General features: G+C 54.7%; 1 protein-coding gene across 1 annotated transcript in view; it reads left to right on the forward strand.

The window, feature by feature from the left end:
• Positions 1 to 17266, forward strand: part of FGF18 (fibroblast growth factor 18) — a 33013-nt gene extending 15747 nt beyond the window's left edge. The window contains exons 4-5 of the mRNA XM_012649714.1: positions 8980 to 9086; positions 16195 to 17266. Coding sequence (XP_012505168.1) covers positions 8980 to 9086; positions 16195 to 16461 — 374 coding nt within the window. The 3' untranslated portion in view covers positions 16462 to 17266. The remainder of the gene's footprint in view (positions 1 to 8979; positions 9087 to 16194) is intronic.
• Positions 17267 to 18413: the final 1147 nt, after the last annotated feature.

Genomic DNA, 18413 nt, shown 5'->3' on the forward strand with positions numbered 1-18413 from the left:
GGCTGCTCCGTGGCTCTGCATTCGGGGCTGCCCTGCCTGCGGGGGAGGGGCGGCTGGGGCTGGACGGCCCAGGGACCTGCTCCTTCTTCTCAGGGCTGAGTCCAGCTGGAAGGACCATGCAGTCTGAGACTTGTCATATACACTTAGTAAGAATCACATGATTTTATTAACTTGCAGTCTCTGAATTTCAGCAAGTAACAAATATAAACAGAATCCCTGTAAACACCTGGAATCTGGAATCCCCACAAACACTGGGAATCTCAGATCTGCGTCTGTAAAAGGCTGGCATCCTGAGGCGCCAGGCTCTGCGGTGGGGGTGGACTCGAGGTGCAGGCCCCCTTTGCCTGGGCGCCCTGCCTAGCGGCTCTTGGTCTGCTCCAGAGCACTGAGTGGAACTTCGATGACATCCGCGTAGCTGTCAGTGGGCCTTCTGCACCTCGCCATTCCGCAAGAGGGTCTCCCTGTGGCCCCCTGAAGCTTTCCAGCACTGAAAAGCTTTAGGAGCCTTGAGAGTGGGCTGCTCCAGGAATGAGGGGCTTTCTTAGCCTTGGCCTGGGCTTTGGAGGGAGAGGAGAGCTGGCCCGAGGACCGGAGGCTTACAGAGTGGGATACCTGGCAGGTGGGAGGTTGCTGGGGGGTCACCCTGCCCATCTGGGATTGTATCAGCCTCCCTCTTCTTGCTTTTGGCCCTGGTCGCTTCTGTCCTGTAGGCGGTTGCAACCTCAAAGAGCAGCACTGGACCAGGAGTCAGGACACTTGGGCTCCCGTTGCAGCTCTGCCACTGAGCGTCCTGCAGAGCCTGGGACCAGTGTCTCCAGCTCTGGGCTCTCCTCCATGCCTGGGGTGTACAGCGAGGTGAGGTGTCAGCTCCTCTGGCAGGAGGCAGGGCTGCTGGGCCACTGGGCTGGGCTCTCAGAAGGGCAGAGCCTGGGCGGCTGGAGCCCGTGCGCTGGGAGTGCTGGGGCCCCAGCGTGGAGGGGCAACTCTGCTTTCACAGGCTTTGTGATTAGATATTCCTGCCTGATTTCATTTGAAAAATGGGTTTCTCTGCTTGAGAAAAAAGAGATTAAAAATGTCCCATTTTGCGGTAGGCCAGCCTCCAAGGACCAACAGTGTCCAGGAAGGCTGGGGCCGGCCAGCGCGGGGGCTGTGCTAGTGAGGGGGACTGTGATTCCAGCGTTGAACATGTAAACGCTGGAGTCTGATGGGGTTTAAATCTTGGCTCCAGCACTTACGCACCGGGAGACCGTGACTCTGAGTTAGCCCTTCTGATCGCGTTTCCTCATCTACAAAGTGGAGTCATTGAAATGAAAGAGTTGTATGCCCAAAGAGCACATGATAATTAAAATGAGAATATTAATAACCACCTGGACTCATTACTGTTGTTTGGGGGAGTGGGGGTGCTGTCATGGCTCAGGTTGAGGTTCCCCATCAGGAACTGCTTCCCGAGACTTCCAGAAGGGGCCCCAGGAAGAAGGGCAGCTGCCTGTCTCCATCGGTGGGAACTTGGCACATCAGAGGCAAGTAGAAGAGGCTTCTCCCATGTAACCCTGAGCAGCAGGCCAGACGAGGAAGGAGGGCCTTTGGATCCTCTTGTTGGGTGTGGTGTTGTCTCCTATCAGTTGACGCTGGGGTCCCTCGCTCGTACAACATAGATTACCGAGTGCCAAGGACGCAGTGGTGAGTAAAACGTGCATGGTGCAGCCTGCAAGAAGCCCACGGTCTAGAGCTCCCTGTTCCTTACCAGGGGCTGACTTGGAGTAGGCAGAATGTAGGCCACTAACTGCCCATGTGACTGTGAGCCCACTCATTCCCTCCCTGGGCCTCAGTTTCCCCACCTGTAACGTGGGTAGGGTGCAGGGTACGGAGTTAGCTCCAGCTGAGGCATGGTGTGAGCCTGTGGTTCCAGGGTCACTGGCAGTTGGTGTGCTCCAATTGTGGGCAGCCTCCCTGAGCCCCCCACCTGGCTGAAGTGCCCCTGTGCTCACCCTTGTCCCCACAAGGATCCTGCTGTATTGGAACCATCTGTGGACAGGGCTGGCTCCCCTGAGAGAATGTGAGCTGTGAAAGCAGTGACCTTGTCTTGTTCCTTGCCATGTCCCCATGTCCATCTTCCTGGTACTTGCTGGAGGGCTGTGTTTGAGCAAGGAGCAAGGCCCTTTGGGCTGGCTTGGGTGGCTGAGGCAGCAGGGCCCTCTAGTCCCTGAGTCTGAGCCCACGTGGGGTCCGTTCCCCATGTGCAGCCCAAAATGTGAGGGTGTCCTGCCCTGCTCCGAGGCACTCAGTCACTCAGAGTGAAACCCACGTCCTTGAGCCGGCAGGGTCTGGCCTGGATCCTGCTCCAACCTAACGCGGCTCCAGCCACAGCGGCCTCCCGGCGTCCCTTGAACATGCCGAGCACAGTCGTCTGAGGGCCTTTGCATTTGCCGTCCCTCCACCCGAGCAGGCTCTTCTCCCACGTGTGCTCATGGCCTGCTCCCTTGCTTCACCGGAGAGTCCCCCGCTCTGTCCCCCCAAAGGTACATTCTTCTTCCTAGTACCCATCGCTGTCTGACCTTCTGTTAGACACTCAGCTATTCAGTGTCTCTCGCATTCGAATGCAGACTGCTAGTGGGTAGAGGTTTTTGTGTATTTGTTCACTGTTGCAATCTCAGTGCACAGAGCCAACCACCAAGAGGTGCTTAGTGGATGCTTGAGCGAGAGAATGCAGGGACAACGCCACGTGTGTGCCAGGGGGCGTGCACAGGGCTCATTCCCCCTAGGGCATCAGGGCAAAGAGGGACAGTGTTTGGCACAGAGCTCAGCACACAGCGGGCACTTGGCAAATCAGCGCCTCCTCTCTCCCTCCCTGCCCCCTCCAGCCAGCGAGCACTGCACTGTGACAGACCCAGCTTCCCCTGGGAGCTCTCCTAGCTCGGAATGGGCCTTCCTATCTCAGTCCAAGCCCCCCTGCCCTCTGAGCTCAGGCCTCATAACTTCTGTCCCCAGGCAGGAGTGGCCACCCATGCCTCACCGTCCCCTCTGCTGACATGGCTACACTGGAGCTACAGCTGGGATTAAATATAGCTCCTGATCAATCCTATTGATTTTTTCCCCTCTTCCTTTCCGGTGAGTCCACATGGCCTGAGAAACCTCCTCAGGGGACTTCAGAAGGGAAACTGTGGGCACCTTTGGAGAAAAGGCCATACCTTCCATGTGTGTAACAGTGATGGGGAAACATCTCCAGAAAGGATACCTTCTCCCCAACCCTCCCCTCTCTCCCTTCCTTGTGACCTGGTCCACCTTCACAGGGAGGAAGGGAGAGCTGATTCTGTGTGACCTTCCAGCACCTTCTGTGGCAAGGACGTTGCCCACAAGGGGCGGGGGTGGTGGAAGACACCAGGAGAGAGGCCAGCAGCTCTGTCAGCGCCGGGACTGCTACGGCTGCTGCCCCCTCATGGGGCGCCCAGTAGGGGCCGCTCTGCCCAGCCTGTCACTGGCAGGTGTTGGGGAATTCACCCCAGGCCTGGGCGAAACACACCCCTTCTCCAGCTCTGTCCTCGCAGGCCCCTGCTCTTGGGGTCCTATCTCCTGTGTCTCTGTGCTCCACTCTGACTCTGTGAGTCTCTGCAGGTCTCTGGCTGCCTCTCTCTGTCCTTCTCTGCTGTTTCCTACCCTTCAAACCCAAAGTCGACGTGACGCCCAATCACCCCTGGGAAGCCCAGCTGGGGAATGACACAGGGATCAGTCAGCCAATCAGTCAATCAATCAATGCCACTTCTCTTTTCTGTTATGGCCACAGACTTGTCAGTGTCTGTCCCCACGCTGCCTACATACCTCAGTCTGAATCTCTGAGTCAGACAGCTCTGGAGTTACTCTGCCCGCGTGCAAATCCTGGCCCTCCTGTGTGACCCCGGGCAGGTGACTCAACTGCTCGGTTCACGGCGTAACTGCCTTAGTTTCTTTGCCTGCATGGTGGCGCGACAGTTCCTCCCTCGCAGGCTTGCTGCGAGGACCACGTGAGATCTGCCAGGTTCGGGCTGTCAGCATGGGGCCCGACACGCGGCAGAGGCTCATGTCAGTAGTAACTGTATCATTATTTTTACTTATTGTTACTTCAGGCAGTTAAGAGAAGTGGCGAGGTGGGGGACAGTGTGAGTTTTTACAGAAAGAGCTTTCTCTCCAGCCTCCTTTCTCGTACACCCTCGTTTACCCTTCTCTGTTTTCCTCTGTGGGTGCTGGAGGAGGGAGGGGGTCCTTCGAGCCCTTTTTCCTCCTGGAGGCCGCCAGGCTCCTGCTCTGTGCTGCCCTGGGGACACGGGCTCTGTGGGCTCTCCGACCTGTATTCACTCTCCTCTGGTTGCACGCAGCCTTTCCTCCCCTCAGCCAGATCTGGAACATTCCCTGCCTCTCTGCCTGTGGCCTGAGCCCAGCCCTAGGTGCTTCTAAGGGCTTCCCATCTCCCAGTATCAGCTCGAAGGTGTCTTCCTCAGGCCGATACCCAGGGGACCCTCTCCTCTCTCAAGGGCACTTGGAAGCGGAGCTGGGGAGGGCTGGGCTCCACCCTGTGCTCCGTGGGCATCTCCTCCCCTGACTTCTGCTTCGGGAGAGTGAGGCTACAGAGACCTCCTTGCCCTTTCCGTGCTCACAAACTCGCTCCCCAGGAGAGGGACTGGGCAGGTGAGAAGTGAGGGCTTGGGTAGATAGAGACCAAGGCTTCTGGGTCAGCCCTTCTGGGGTTGAATCTTAGCTCCATCACTGTGTGACCTTGGCACTCAATTTTCTCACCCGTGAAATGGGATAACAACAGTCCTAGCCTCACAGAGTGGTGGTGAGGATTAAATGAGATAATGCATAAAAGGTAGTGTGGCCCGTGCCCAGCATGTCTTAAATGCTAGATAAATGTGAGTTACCGATACTTCCTAAAGAGACCTTAGAGGTTACCTAGTGCTGGCCTAGAGAGGGACAAGGCTTTTCTCTTTGTCACTGAGACTGGGGGTTGGTGGGCGGGAGCAGGAGGGAGCAGAGTGGCTGAGGGCATTGACAGTGGAGTCAGACAGGGTTCAGACCCGTCCCCTGTTCTTTCCAGGTGTGTGCCCTTGGGCAAGCCCCTTCCCCTCTCTGAATCAAGAGCTAAAGTGAGTTTTCTGTAACTCTCGAATGGTATTCATGGTCCCTACATCGCAAGGCTGTTTATGTATTTATTAGGACTGACTTACTGGTCATTCACCGAGAGCCAGGCGTGGGCTGGGACAGGTGCTGGATATCACGGTGGGTAATCAGACAGACAAGTTGTTGTCCTCGTGGAGCTTCCATTCTGCTGGGTGGGGACAGACAATAAAAATAAGACAGGTTTCAGAGAAGAGCTCTCAGGAAAATGGAGCGGAGGCATGGGGTAGGGCTGGGCTAGGGGGGCGGGGGTGGTGCCAACATTCACATTCGGCAGCGTGGTCCAGGAAGGCCTCCCTGAAGGGCAACATCTGAGTGGCTACTTAGGAGATGAGAGGCCTCTATGGGGAGCCCTGGGCAAAGCAACCTCCAGGCAGAGGGACAGGAAATGCACAGGTCCTGTGGCAGGAGCGTGCTTGGGGTGTCAGAGAGAACAGCAAGGAAGGGAGGTGGGGGTGGTCGCAGGGGCCAGATTAGGTGCCCCTCCTTGGTCCTGGTGAAGAGTTTGCCTTTTCTTCTAAGCGGGTTGGGGATCCCTAGGAGGTTTTTAGCAGGGAAGAGGCATCATTCAATTTATGTTTTTAAAGGATTCCTCTGGCTGCCATGTAGAGGAGAGACGGGTGGGGGCGAGAGTGGCAGGGGGAGGGGCCGTTGGGTTGTGCAGGCTGGGGGATGGTGGCCCCGCCAGGGCGCTGAGGAGTCTGATGAGTAGAGCGAGATGTCATCGACTGCTCTGCCTGGCCTGGTGCAGCCCCATGAACGGAGCTGAGCCGAGATGAGGTTTCTAGCTCCTGAGAGCTGCATCCGGGGGCTTGGGTCATGGGAGGGGGCACGTGGTGCTGAAGGCCCGGCAGGCTCTGGGGCAAACCTGGCCTGAGCGGTGTCTCTCTCTCTCTCTCTCTCTCCCCCCTCCTCTTCCTCTCTCTCTCTGAGAACTGCTGCTGCTATTACTCCCCAAAGACTTTACATAATTCTGGCCCAGCTCCCTCCTCATGATGTCATGCACTGAGTGGAGTCTAGGTCACTCCTTCGCATGCTGTGGTCGGGGAGAGAACAGACTTCTGGCTCCCCTGGCGCGGCTGCCGGGCGCAGACCCTCCCTGTGCTGGGTGGGGGTGGCTAGGCTTGCAGGGGGTGGTGGTTCGGCCCATCCCAGCCCCAGGACCTTTGGACAGCTCAGGCCAAAGCCAGGGCTTCCTGCCGTGGCCCTGGTGGGGGAGTGGTGGGTTGTGCTCGGAGCCTGTCTCTCCCCCTTGGAGCCCAGAACTCAGCAAGAAGAGGCAGGACGTCCTGATGTCAGCCCCTCCTGCTGGGTGGTTTTTCTGAACCTCAGTTTTTACACTGTAAAATGGGGACAATGATTCCCAACCTCATGGGGATGGTGGCTTCAGTGGGCTCCAAGAGGAGCCAGATCTGGTGCGTAGCAGGAGCTGCTCTGAGGGCAGAGGCCCAGGCATGTGCCCGGAGGGGGCAGCCAAGACCAGTCTTCCCTTGCACCCACCTGGGGAGCCTGGGCCCCAGCCCTGTGGCTTCACCCTTCCCTGCTCCTCTCCTAGACCCGACTCCCCACTCCCACCAATCCCAGGGAGAGCCAGAAATAGGGTCGAGCCCTTCCCCCTTGCACGGGCAAGGGGCCTGAGGCTCAGAGCGGGCTGTGGCATGTTCAACGTCACCTAGCCTAGGATGGCCATGCCAGAAACAGAAACAGACCCTGTGAGTTCCAAGCCCGGGCATTTTCTGCTGCACTTCCTGGTGTGGGACGCCGGTAACCCTGGAGGATGCTGAGGAAGTTCAGATCAGAGCGCAAGGCCTGGGGAGGCAAGTTCTGCCCCACCGCTACTCTTGCTCATACATCTGATTTCTTGCCACTGTGGTTTTTTTTCTTTTGGGAAAATGGTTTGGTTTTGCAGTTTTTAGGAAACTTAAACAATGGTTACTGAGTTACCCTCCCTGACCTCTGAGAACAGGGTGCTAAGCTCTTGACAGCATCACTTGATGTAGTTCTCACAATAACCGTTTAAGGATGATTATCCCCATTTTACAGGAGAGGAAACTGAGGCCCAAGATCAGGAGGTTGGCAAGTGAAACCAGGGATTCACATGCAGATCTGTGCATGCCAAAGCTCTCACCATTTCCACTCATCAGAAGTACCTGGACTCATCCCCACCCGCTGGGGGCCTGAGCTTTATGCAGAGGTGGAGAGAGCAAGTCTGCTGTGGTGTTTGGCCTGGGGAGGGGCTCACCGAGGAAATTACGGGAACAGGGAGGCTCAAGGGCTTGGACCCCTCCATCTCGGTATTGGTTAATTTTCCTGACTCAGTGTTTAAAAGGGTTGGGGGAAGGTGGAGGGAAGAATGTGCCTCCCCTGTTTCTAGAGTTACTAAATTCTTGTTAGATCTTTAAATTTTATGTAAATTCTTCTTTTTTTTCCCCCTCTATTGGAAAGGTGGGTATCATATTTTAATTAGTAGTGGTGTCAAAGGAGGGCTAGATTAATTATTGGAAATCTTGAGTTCCAGATGGTTTTAATTCTCACAGCAGGGCACCAGGGTCTATATTTGTAAATTTTTTTATTAAAATCATACCTAGTGTATTTTAGGGGCACTGAGGTACACTCTTTGTGGCTCCAAGGATACTGTACTCAGGAATTTGGGGCTATGATTTTTGTTATGGAGAAGGAAGTCCCTTGTCACTGAAATTAAACTTTTGTGGGTGAGGGAGGGTGGGTGCTGGGAAGCAAAGGGTCAGGGAAGGGAATGCTAGAATTGGGGGTCACAGGCAAAGAAAGCAGCTGAAGGGGGGAGCTAGGGGGAGCCAGGCATAAGGGTTCAAGACCAGAGTGGAGAGAAAGCTCAGAGAAGGTGCATGGCCTACCTAAAGTCACACAGCAGCCTACTGGGGAGAAGGTGTGGACTGGCAGAGGGAGAGGGAGGGGTTTGGGCACAGCATGCCTAATCGGGACAGTCACCCTCTGGCCACTTGATGTCCTTGTTCAGTTAGGGCTTTAAGGGATCAGCTCCCCCATCCTGAGGGAGGCCTCGTGGAGCACGGATGGTCTAGCATGGGGTCTCCCACCCTGGACCAGGGGAAATCGGGTCCTGATCGGGACTTCTGGGCTCTTGGGAGTTAGTTGGCCTTCAGTTCTGGAGGCCTCCACTGAGGGAAGTGGAATCTCCTGAGTACAGCAGCCCTTCCCAGGGGGCTCCCCACTGCACTGCCCATGCCTTCCCTGCTGCACATAGCCAGGGCAGGTGCCGGGGGCACTAGCAGGGATGTCTGCCCTGCAGGAACGGGCCTCGGACCTAACTTTTGGAGGAAATAGCTTGACGTCCCCAAAGGACAGGTGTGTGTGTGTGTGTGTGTGCGTGCGTGCACATGCACACACATCTGTCCACCCCTTGGCCCAGAGCCTGCTCCTCTTCTGCGATTATTTGCATGGCCGTCTGTCCTGCTTTGGGGAATGGGTTCTTTGCATGGCCGTTTGTCCTGTTTTGGGGAATGGAGTTGAAGGCTCCGGGGGAGGTGGGTGATGAGGGGGAGAAGGGCGCACTGGTATTTAGCTATCGGGGGCAGAACTGCCCTCTGGCTGGAGCCATCTGGATCCCAAGTGGAGCCAAGGGAGGCTGGAGGGAAGGGAACAGGTGATGGGAGCTTCCATCTTCCTGCCTGAAGGGCAGGGTACTCTAATGGGAGCTGTCAGAGGCCTCCCCATGCCTGATTTTGGGGCAGTGAGGAACCAGGCATAGGGTCAGGGACCATGTTGCTGAGCCTTTAGACCAAGCCACTCCCCCTGGTAAAAAAACGTGTCTTGTTCTCCTTCTGCCTTTCGAAGCCCAGCTCCTAGTGGAGACAGACACCTTCGGTAGTCAAGTCCGGATCAAGGGCAAGGAGACGGAATTCTACCTGTGTATGAATCGCAAAGGCAAGCTCGTGGGGAAGGTGAGTGATGGCCTGGAATTCCCAGGGAACTTGGGGGTCCCCAACTGGCAGCTCTGGAGGGCTGGAACAAAGTGTCCAGAGCACTGTCAGCCCCAGTGTGTGTGTGTGTGTGTGTGTCAGAGAGAGAAAGAGCACACAGAGTGCGAGTGCCCACTGTAATCTCTTCCTTTCACCTACTCTTCTCTGCCCTGCACCTGTGGCCAGCCAGGCCGAGGTATCCATGGCTGCGACTTTAGGGTGCACACTGGGCCCTGGTTTCTCCTGGTGGGTGTGGAGCTCTGGCTCGCTCAGTAGTGGGAGAACCCCCAAGGTGCTCTAGGGCACCCTGCCTACATGTCCCTGACTCCCTGACGTCTGGGAACAGAGAACCGGCAGGCCAAGAGCTGTGGCTGCAGCGATCATTTTAACAGTCGCAGGGGTTTACAGCTGTGTGCAGCAGCGGCCTCCGGAACCCGGCCACTCGTCAGCACTGGGCCTCATGGTTCTAGCGTTTCAGGAAGATTTTATTACTTTGGAACGGGCAAGGGAGCTGCATGTAACAAATTAGGGCAGGGGTGGGGTGGACCCAAGTGCTGGGGACTCTGAGTCTCCAACGAAGCTGTTTCTCAGCACCCTTCTTTTTTTCTTGGGTGTGCTTGTTTGTTGAAGGTCATGCACTTGCTGCCTTTGGGTGTTCCTATGGAAGGTGTTTCTGGCAGTAGTGCTATGACAGACTCATGCTTTCTGTCCTCTTCTCTCTGCAAGGACTGTACTCACTTCCATATCCAACTCATATAACAGGGGCGGAGGGCTCTGCCCAGACAGGAAGAGTTGGGATGGAGGGTAAAGTCAGATCCCAAGGGGCATGGGCCCCTCCTGCTTGGTGGCAAGGCCCTGGCTGATTATTTGAGGTTCATTACAGCTTGTTGGGAGTAGGGGAGATGACCACAGTCTTGTCCAAGCCATGTTTTTGATTTCTTGAATTCTCCCAACTCTCATTCCTCTCCCCCTTCCCCATGCCCATGTGGCTGGGGAGAGTGGAACAGGCGGGGACCTAAGCCAGGTATTGTTGCATTGTTGTTTGTTAATAACAGCAACAATAGCCTCCGTTAATTGAGCACCTACTATCTGCCGGGCACTGAGCAAAAACGTTCCCAAATAATCCCATGAGGCCGGTACCACTACCATCCCGTTTCTCAGATGAGAAAGCTGGGGTTTGGCCATGCCCGGGCACTTGTCCCAGGTCCCACGCTAGAGCTAGGCAGGATTCAAAGACCAATTTGGAAGGAAAAGATTCCAGCCGCACTGCCCACACCAACTGAAGCTTCTCAAAGAGCAAAATAATAGTAACCCAAAGAGCGCGGCTCCGGGATGCCGAGGAGTGGTTTTAATTAGTGATTCACTTTCCTCCGTCGCGAGGCCGGTCGGGCCGGGGCTGGGGGCCGCGGGCGCCGGGTCCCCCTGGCCTGGCCGGTCCCCCTGGCCTGGCCGGCCATTTCCTGTGGCGGCGCGGCCCAGCCCTGCGCCAGGCGCTTTGTTCTCCTGCCCGCCCGGGCCTCCTCCCAGGCCCAACCTGCTTTGAGTTTTAGGCCCGTTTTCCTCCTTTCCCCTCAAGGAGGGGCGGCGGCACCGCCGTGCCCGGTGCCCACGCGGCCTGCGCCCTCTCCCGCCCGCGCGCTTCCCGGCATCGTGACCCAGGAGGGCCGTCCGGGGTCAAAAGAGCAGCCCCGTCCCCTTGGGCCGCTCCCCCGCCGCTGGCCGCCCTCCGCCCGCCGGGCTGGCCGCTGAGTCACCGCTTCCACAGGAGCCGGCTCCGATTTCCTGCCCCCTCGCCCTCTCTCCCGTCATTAATATTGGGGACGGTTCAGCTGGCGCTCGGCGCGGCCCCTCCGCCGCCTCCCTCCCCTCCTTCCCGCCGGGCCTCGCTCGCCCGCCCCCAGCCCCTGCCAGGCGCCTTTCTTCTGGGCTGACCCCGGGGCTCCCAGGACGCCCCCAAATCCACCTGTCCAGACCGGGCCTCCGCCCGCCTCCCCAGCTCCCCTGCGCTCAGGCCCCTGGAGCAGGAATGCCGTCCTACTGTCCTACCGTCCGTCCGTCCTGCCTTCCTATCCGCAGCCTCCCCGCCCAGTCAGGCCCTAGGTCTTGGGAGTCCCTTCCTGCCCTAACTGCCTGCCACCGCCACTGTCTGGCCTCCCACCTTTCTAGACATTGTCATCCGGCCACCTCACCTGTGGGTTCCCAGCCACAGGCTCCACCTCCAGGCCTTTCCCCACTGCCCACCTTCACTTTCTAAAGCACAAAGGGGATCGGGTCTCTCCTGCCCTCCAACCGCCACCAAGCTCAAAACCCACCCACGGGTTCTCCCCCACCCCTTGATATGGGACGCTGAAGGCCCTGGGGAGCTTTCCGTATGCCCCGATACTCGCCAGCGTGGACCACGCTTGCCTGGATGGGGATGTGCTGTTTGCTCCGCTGGGACTGCCCTTCCCTCTGTCCATCTGCCCTGAGTCCCGGCTCATCCTTCCCTGACCCCACTGTCTGCCCACCCACCCAGAGCCCACAGTCCCTTGAGCAGCCCTCAGTTGCCCGTCTGCTAACCTGGGTTGTCGCTGTCTGTCTTTGCGCCTGCATCTCCCACCAGTCTGGGGGCTCATGGAGGGCAGATTCTGGATCCATCTGTTTATGCTCTGTGTACCGGCCATAGGGCTACAGGGGCGCCAAAGAAATAGAAATATGGTTCTTGCTTTCCATGGATCGACTCTTACCCCACAGCCAGAATTATCCACATCAGGCCAAGCAAGTCAAAGTGCCCTGACCTCGCTGATCCTCAGTGTCCTCACCTGTAAAATGGGATGATAACGCAGGCCCTTAGCTATGGGCACTTGTTAAATGTTAGTTCCTTTCTACTTTGAAGCCAGGTCACAAAGTCACTTCTTCACCTGTGGGAACCCCTGGCCTCAGCTCTGGCTCCTTTGGAGTGGCTCAGTGGGTCGTCTTCCTTGGGCTATTTTATTTGTTCCTGGGTGCCAACCCTGTACATCTCTGGCCACGGCAGGGCACCCACATTGAACCCTCAGCAGAGCCTTTCCAGACCCTTGGCCATAGTTACCCCTCTGCTGCGTTGTACTGTCATATGCCAAAGCTCTGTCCCCAAGCCCCTGCAGACCCGTGTGGCCCCCCTTCTTGCCACCTCTCTGGAACCCACACCCACCTGCCCTAGGAAGCAGCGCTTCCTTTTATTCCATAAACGGTTGTTGAGTATCTAGCATTATGTGCCAGGCATTTCCCCATCTCTGAAGACTCAGCCCGAATCACATTTTTCTCATCTGCCCCCATCTTTGTGATCGATGATGAGTCCTTTGGGGGCAACATGGAGCCACAGACCCTTGCAGGGCATGCAGTGCCCTCTCCACCAGCACATCTTTGTTAAGATGGCTTTGGTTGTAAGTGACTGAAACCTGGCTTAAGTGAAAGGGAATTCTGGGCTCATATAGCTAAAAAAGTCTAGGGAGTAGTTCTGGTTGCAGGTAAGCATGGATCTAGGGGCCCAATGAAGTCATCAGGATTCAGTCTTCAGTTCAAATAAAAGGACTAGGACGCCAGTTTGGGAAGAAGGAGGTTGGAGGTGGTAGGGGAGAGAAGATCAAATTCTGCTAAATCACCAGGGCTCTGGGATGGGATATTCACTCACCCTCTATATACTGATGCTTCTGCCCTGCCTGAACCAATCAAGTCAGAGTTTCTGGGGGTGGGGCCCAAGCACAGGTATTTTGAAGCCTCTGCACGTGATGAGCAGGGCCACGGAGGGAGTCAGGAACAGAGGCAAGGTCAAGCCCAGGTGCAGCCTGCTGTGCCTGAGGTCATGGAGCAGAACTTGTGATTATCATAAGCCCCAAGGCTGGTTCCCAAGGGTGGTAAATTTTAGCCCAAAGCCCAGCTCCTCACCCTTCTTAAGGAAATCCAGACATGCACTGAGCCTGTGTGCTGGGCACTGGGTAGCTCCTTGCACATCCCAAACCTTGCTTTGTGCCAGTGGCGGCTACGTGGGCATGGGGGAGGTGGGATGTGTGACAGGCAGCTACTGCTCATCCTCAGCCTCTCTCCTTGAGGATCTCTCTGGAATTGGGCAGAGAAGAGAGCTGAAGTGCCTAGTACAAGTTCAGACCCCAAGTCTGCCACTTACAAGCTCCATGACCTTAGGCAAGGCTATTTGCCTCTTTGAGCTCTGTTTTGTTCTACCAGGTAGAGTTGATGCAATGAGATAATGGATGTAGAAATGTCTGGCCTGTAGTCGGTAATCAATAAATAGCGAATGAGTGAATGAATGAGTAAGGAGACCAGGTGGGCCAGGCAGAGATCTACAGCCCTCCATTCACTGTCTCCCTAGTCAGCGCGTCCCCCAGGAGGGGCCTCTCAGAGCTCATGACTGTCTCTGGGACATGCGCGAAGAATCTGGGAGACAGAGTCTGTGTTCTTTAGGAGGAAACCCCTTTAGTGTGTCATCCCACCATTTCCATCCTAATGAAACTCTCATCCATTCAACCCCAAATGCTCAGGGCACCCCTGTCTTGGGCTAAGGCTTGTGCTCAGCTGCGAGAGCAGCTAAGAAGGAGTCCTGACCTCAAGAAGCTCCTGGGCTAATTAGGAGGCAGGCAGATGCAGAATTGCTCTGTTGTGGTGTGGGGGGAGGAATGGGGTTCAGAAGATGGAATATGTAAGCCCAATAAAGCTTGATCCTTGAATGGAGTCTTGAAGGAAGAAGAGGAATTTCCCAGGGAGATAAATGGCAGTCAGGGAAGGCTTCCCAGAGGAGGCAGTTACTGAACTGAACCTTGAGGGATGAAAGCAGTTTTCTGGGCAGTGGCAGATATTCTGGGGTGGGGATGCAGCATGATGTAGCTTTTGTTCAGTTTTCTTTGATTGTTCTGTTTAGACCAGGTGAAGAATCTGGACTCAGGTTGGACAGGCAGCTTCCAGAATTTTCCATAGGGGACCCAGAGCCCAGACCACTCCCTTCTACCTGCCTTGCACATTTGCCCTGGCTTCCCTCACAATAATCCCTCACCCCATCTGTACCCTCCTCTGGGTCCCACATATGTCTCCCAGGCCCACTCCTGTCTGTTCTGCAGCCTCCTCGAAAGATCTCATTCTCCGGAGAGTGTTTTCTTACCCTGCCTGTTCCTCTCTGCAAAGTTCAGCACTTTGTCTGCAGGGCCCAAGCTTGCCCTCCACTCAAAGGTGAACGTTCCTGGAAGCTCCAGCCCGTTTTCCACTTCAAACAAAAGGCTGGAACTCGCACCTCAGTCTCCACACACAGCCAGACCGCTGGGCTTCCAACTTGGCCGGGCATCCATCCGTAACGAGGAGTGGGCCCGGCCTAAATTTGGAGATGTTAGTTGGAAACTCAAATGCAGCTAATTCAGGCCTTCCAACTTTGTGTGTTTCCTACTCTTCCCCATCAAGCAATTCGGCCATCTCAGGGAGGAGATTCAAAGCCCTGCCTCTCCACCCGCCTCCATCCAGGTCAGATCCTGTCAGGACCATCTGCCCTTAGAAATAATCTAGCAAATTCCTACTGTGTGTCTGACTCACTTATAAGCATCATTCCTCACAACATCTCTGTGACGAAGAAGTCATTGTTCTTGTTTGGTAGGTGAGGAATGTGAGGTTTAGGGAGTGGAATTAACTGGTCTGAGGTTACACAAGGAAGTGTTAGAGATCATTCAGCTTCTGACTCGAAATCTGGTGCTTCTTGCCTGGCATACCTAGTCTCCCAAGGAGGTCATAGATCTTCCTGGGAGCCTGACATCCCAGAACCAAGGACATGGGCTTTGGAGTTTGGCCATGCTGAATCTCATTTTTGGAGGCTCTCACCCACTTCATACCAAGTATTAAAATGCAGCACATCCCACATGAAATGTAATTTACATTTAACTATATCACAGTGGAGTTGAGTTACAATTGAGTAGCTGACTTAATGTCAGGTTTTGTGAAAATCTGTCAGGACTCATTTCTGATAGAACATAACATCAGCTGGTTTAAAGGAAATGAGACTTTATTGGTCCATATAATGGTGAGGTAACTTGACCTTTGGATGTGGCTGGATTCAGAGCCCAAATGATGTGACCAGGACTTAGTTTCTCTCATTTTCTTCCTCTTGGCTGTGCTTCATTTGTGTTGGCTTCACTGTCAGACAGGATTTCCCCTCATGGTGGTAAAATGGCTGCCTCTGCTTCAGCCTTACATACTCTGTGAGTTTAAATCCACGTATGTTTGGGGTCGCCTAGGAAAAGGTCAAGGAATACTCTGATTGGATAGCTTGGGTCACATGCCCCCCTGTGAACCAATCGCTGAGGACTAAGGGGAAGTACTGTTTTGATTGGCTAGGTCTGGTTCTATTGCTCTAGTATGGATAAGGTGGCTGTGAGGGTGGAGAGTGAGGAAGGAGCAGATTCCTGAATTATAGTGGGAGTCTGTTCCCTAACTGGAGAATGGAAAAAGATACAGGGGCTGATAACAAAAGTTTATTCCACAGACCCAGGAAGTGAAAGGCTTAAGTCAGGCCCTCTTCACTGTGCTGCCCCAGCCAGGGCCACCTGCCCATGCTCTCTCCACAGTGCTCTGCCCCTCACACCTGTGGTCGCATTTCCCACCTTCTCTTGACAAAGAGTCTTTGCTTGGCCAAACTTCATTGAGGCTCCTGAACCTTATCTTAGGCCCATCGCTTCCTTGTAGAATCCAGTTTAGTAAGAACCCTGCTAAGTCAGTTTAGTAGGAACCCTCTACCCTTGAGGTCTGATCACCCTCAATATCTGATCAGGTTCCTCACCCTCCAGCACCCCCAGGTGACGTCTGATCTTCCTGGCCTGTCCTCAGCAAGAATCCCTCTTACTCCTGATGTTCCTCTTAGTCACTTTCCACCCACTGACGCCACCCTGCTCCTTGGCTATCAGTTCCCACTTGCTGTGCTGTGTTCAGAGTTGAGCCCAACTCCCTGCCTCACTGCAAAATCCCACCGCAGTGGTCCCTGTCCCTATTGCAGTGGTCCTCAATGAAGTCTTCTTTACCACGCCTTAGGAAGTATCATTGAATAATTTTTCCTTTATCACTCCTCCTCTCTCCCCTACAGCCCGATGGCACCAGCAAGGAGTGTGTGTTCATCGAGAAGGTTCTGGAGAACAACTACACGGCCCTGATGTCAGCTAAGTACTCTGGCTGGTACGTGGGCTTCACCAAGAAGGGGCGGCCACGGAAGGGCCCCAAGACCCGGGAGAACCAGCAGGACGTGCACTTCATGAAGCGCTACCCTAAGGGACAGGCAGAGCTGCAGAAGCCCTTCAAGTACACGACGGTGACCAAGAGGTCCCGTCGGATCCGCCCTACGCACCCCGGCTAGGCCGTCCCACCGCAGACCCTGAGGCCGCCCTGGCCCACACTCACACTCCCAGAGAACTGCATCAGAGGAATATTTTTACATGAAAAATAAGGAAGAAGCTCTATTTTTGTACATTGTGTTTAAAAGAAGACAAAAACTGAACCAAAACTCTTAGGGGGAGGGGTGATGAGGATTTTATTGTTGACTTGAAACCCCCAATGACAAAAGACTCACACAAAGGGACTGTTGTCAACCCACAGGTGCTTGTCTCTCTCTAGGAACAGACAACTCTAAACTCGTCCCCAGAGGAGGACTTGAATGAGGAAACCAACACTCCGAGAAACCAAAGTCCTTTTTCCCAAAGGTTCTGAAAGCAAAAAAAAAAAAAAAAAAGTAAAACAAAGAAAGTAGTACCCCCCACCCCAAACTTTCCTCACTCTCCCAATCCCTATCCCTGTCCCAAATTCCAACAAAAATTGCTCTCTGGTTTGCAGTCATTTATTTATTGTTTGCTGCAAGCTGTCCCGAGACACCGCGCAGGGAAGGCGTGCCCCTGGGAATTCTCCGCGCCTCGACCTCCCGACGACAGACGGCCTCGTCCAATCGTGGTGACCCTGCATTGCTCACAGTTCTGGAGGATGCTGCTATCGACCTTCCGTGACTCCCGTGACCTAGTACACCAATGATAAGGGAATATTTTAAAACCAGCTATATTATATATATTATATATATATAAGCTATTTATTTCACCTCTCTGTATATTGCAGTTTCATGAACCAAGTATTACTGCCTCAACAATTAAAAACAACAGACAAATTATTTAAAACACCATGAGGCGAGTGCTGGCTGGGGCAGGGGGGCTGAGGGTGGCCCCTTTGTGTCTCATGCTTCTTGGTCTGTGGTCTTTGCACTGAGAGCTCGGGTCTTGCTCATGCTTTCTTCATTCATTCACGGATTCCTTCAACACCCACTGTGTACCAGGCACTGTTCTAGGCACTGAGAAGGCAGTCTTAAAAACATACAGAAATCCTTTCCTTTAGAGAGATTCCATTCTCATGAGTCATTGACTCAGTGATTGAGTCAATCATTTGTTCACATGCCTTTACTTGGCACCTCCCATGTGCCAAGGCTCGATTCTAGGCCCTGAGGATTTATCAAAGAACACACGGGTAAAAAATTCCAGCCCACAAGGAACTTCACTTCTAGTAATTCACTGATTCATTGCTTCATTCACTGGCTTATCAATGTATTCATCCATTAAGCATATATTTATTAAGCACTTACGAAGTGCCAGGCACTCTTCTAGTTACTGGAAGTTCATTAAAGAACAAAACAGACATGAAGTCATGCCTCGTGGACCTTGCAGTCTAGGGAGCAATTGATTAAGTCGCCTGCGTGTCCCACATCAGTGTTCTTCCAGGCACGAACTGAACAAGGGATGCGGTAGGAGGGTCCAGGTCAGTGTGGGACCTGATGTTTCTCCCCTCAAACTCTCACACTGGGCTGGAGCTTGAGGAGCCTGGTGGTGGTAACTTCTAAGAACCCGTTCTTCAAGGTCTCCTCTCCCAGAGCCTGCCCCAGGATGTGGGGGAGAGGCCAGATTAGTCTCGGGTTGAAAGCAGATTGAAGGTCCGTGAGTCCCGTGCCCGGAAGTTTGGGCTGCACAGGTGTGAGCAGTCAGGCTGGGGAAGGAAAGTGTCTGGTCTTTTCTCTCCCCCTGGTCTGTCTTCCTGGTAGGATGGGAGGTTGACTGAGGGGCAGAAGGCACGTCCTCTGGGGTCCTGAGGCTGCCACCCACCTCCCTTGAAAACTTCCCTCCAAAGCTGGCCAGGACAGGTCCCCAGGAGGCCCTAGGGAGAGGAGGGGCAGGGGTGCAGGGGTGAGGGTAGGAGGGGAGTGGGCTTCTCTGGAGATATGAATTTGCTCTGCCACCACCTCAGGGCTTGGGGGGAGCACAGCCCTGGGTCCTCCTG

Source organism: Propithecus coquereli, unplaced genomic scaffold (assembly GCF_000956105.1).
Source record: "Propithecus coquereli isolate 6110/MARCELLA unplaced genomic scaffold, Pcoq_1.0 Scaffold301, whole genome shotgun sequence".
NCBI lineage: Eukaryota > Metazoa > Chordata > Mammalia > Primates > Indriidae > Propithecus > Propithecus coquereli.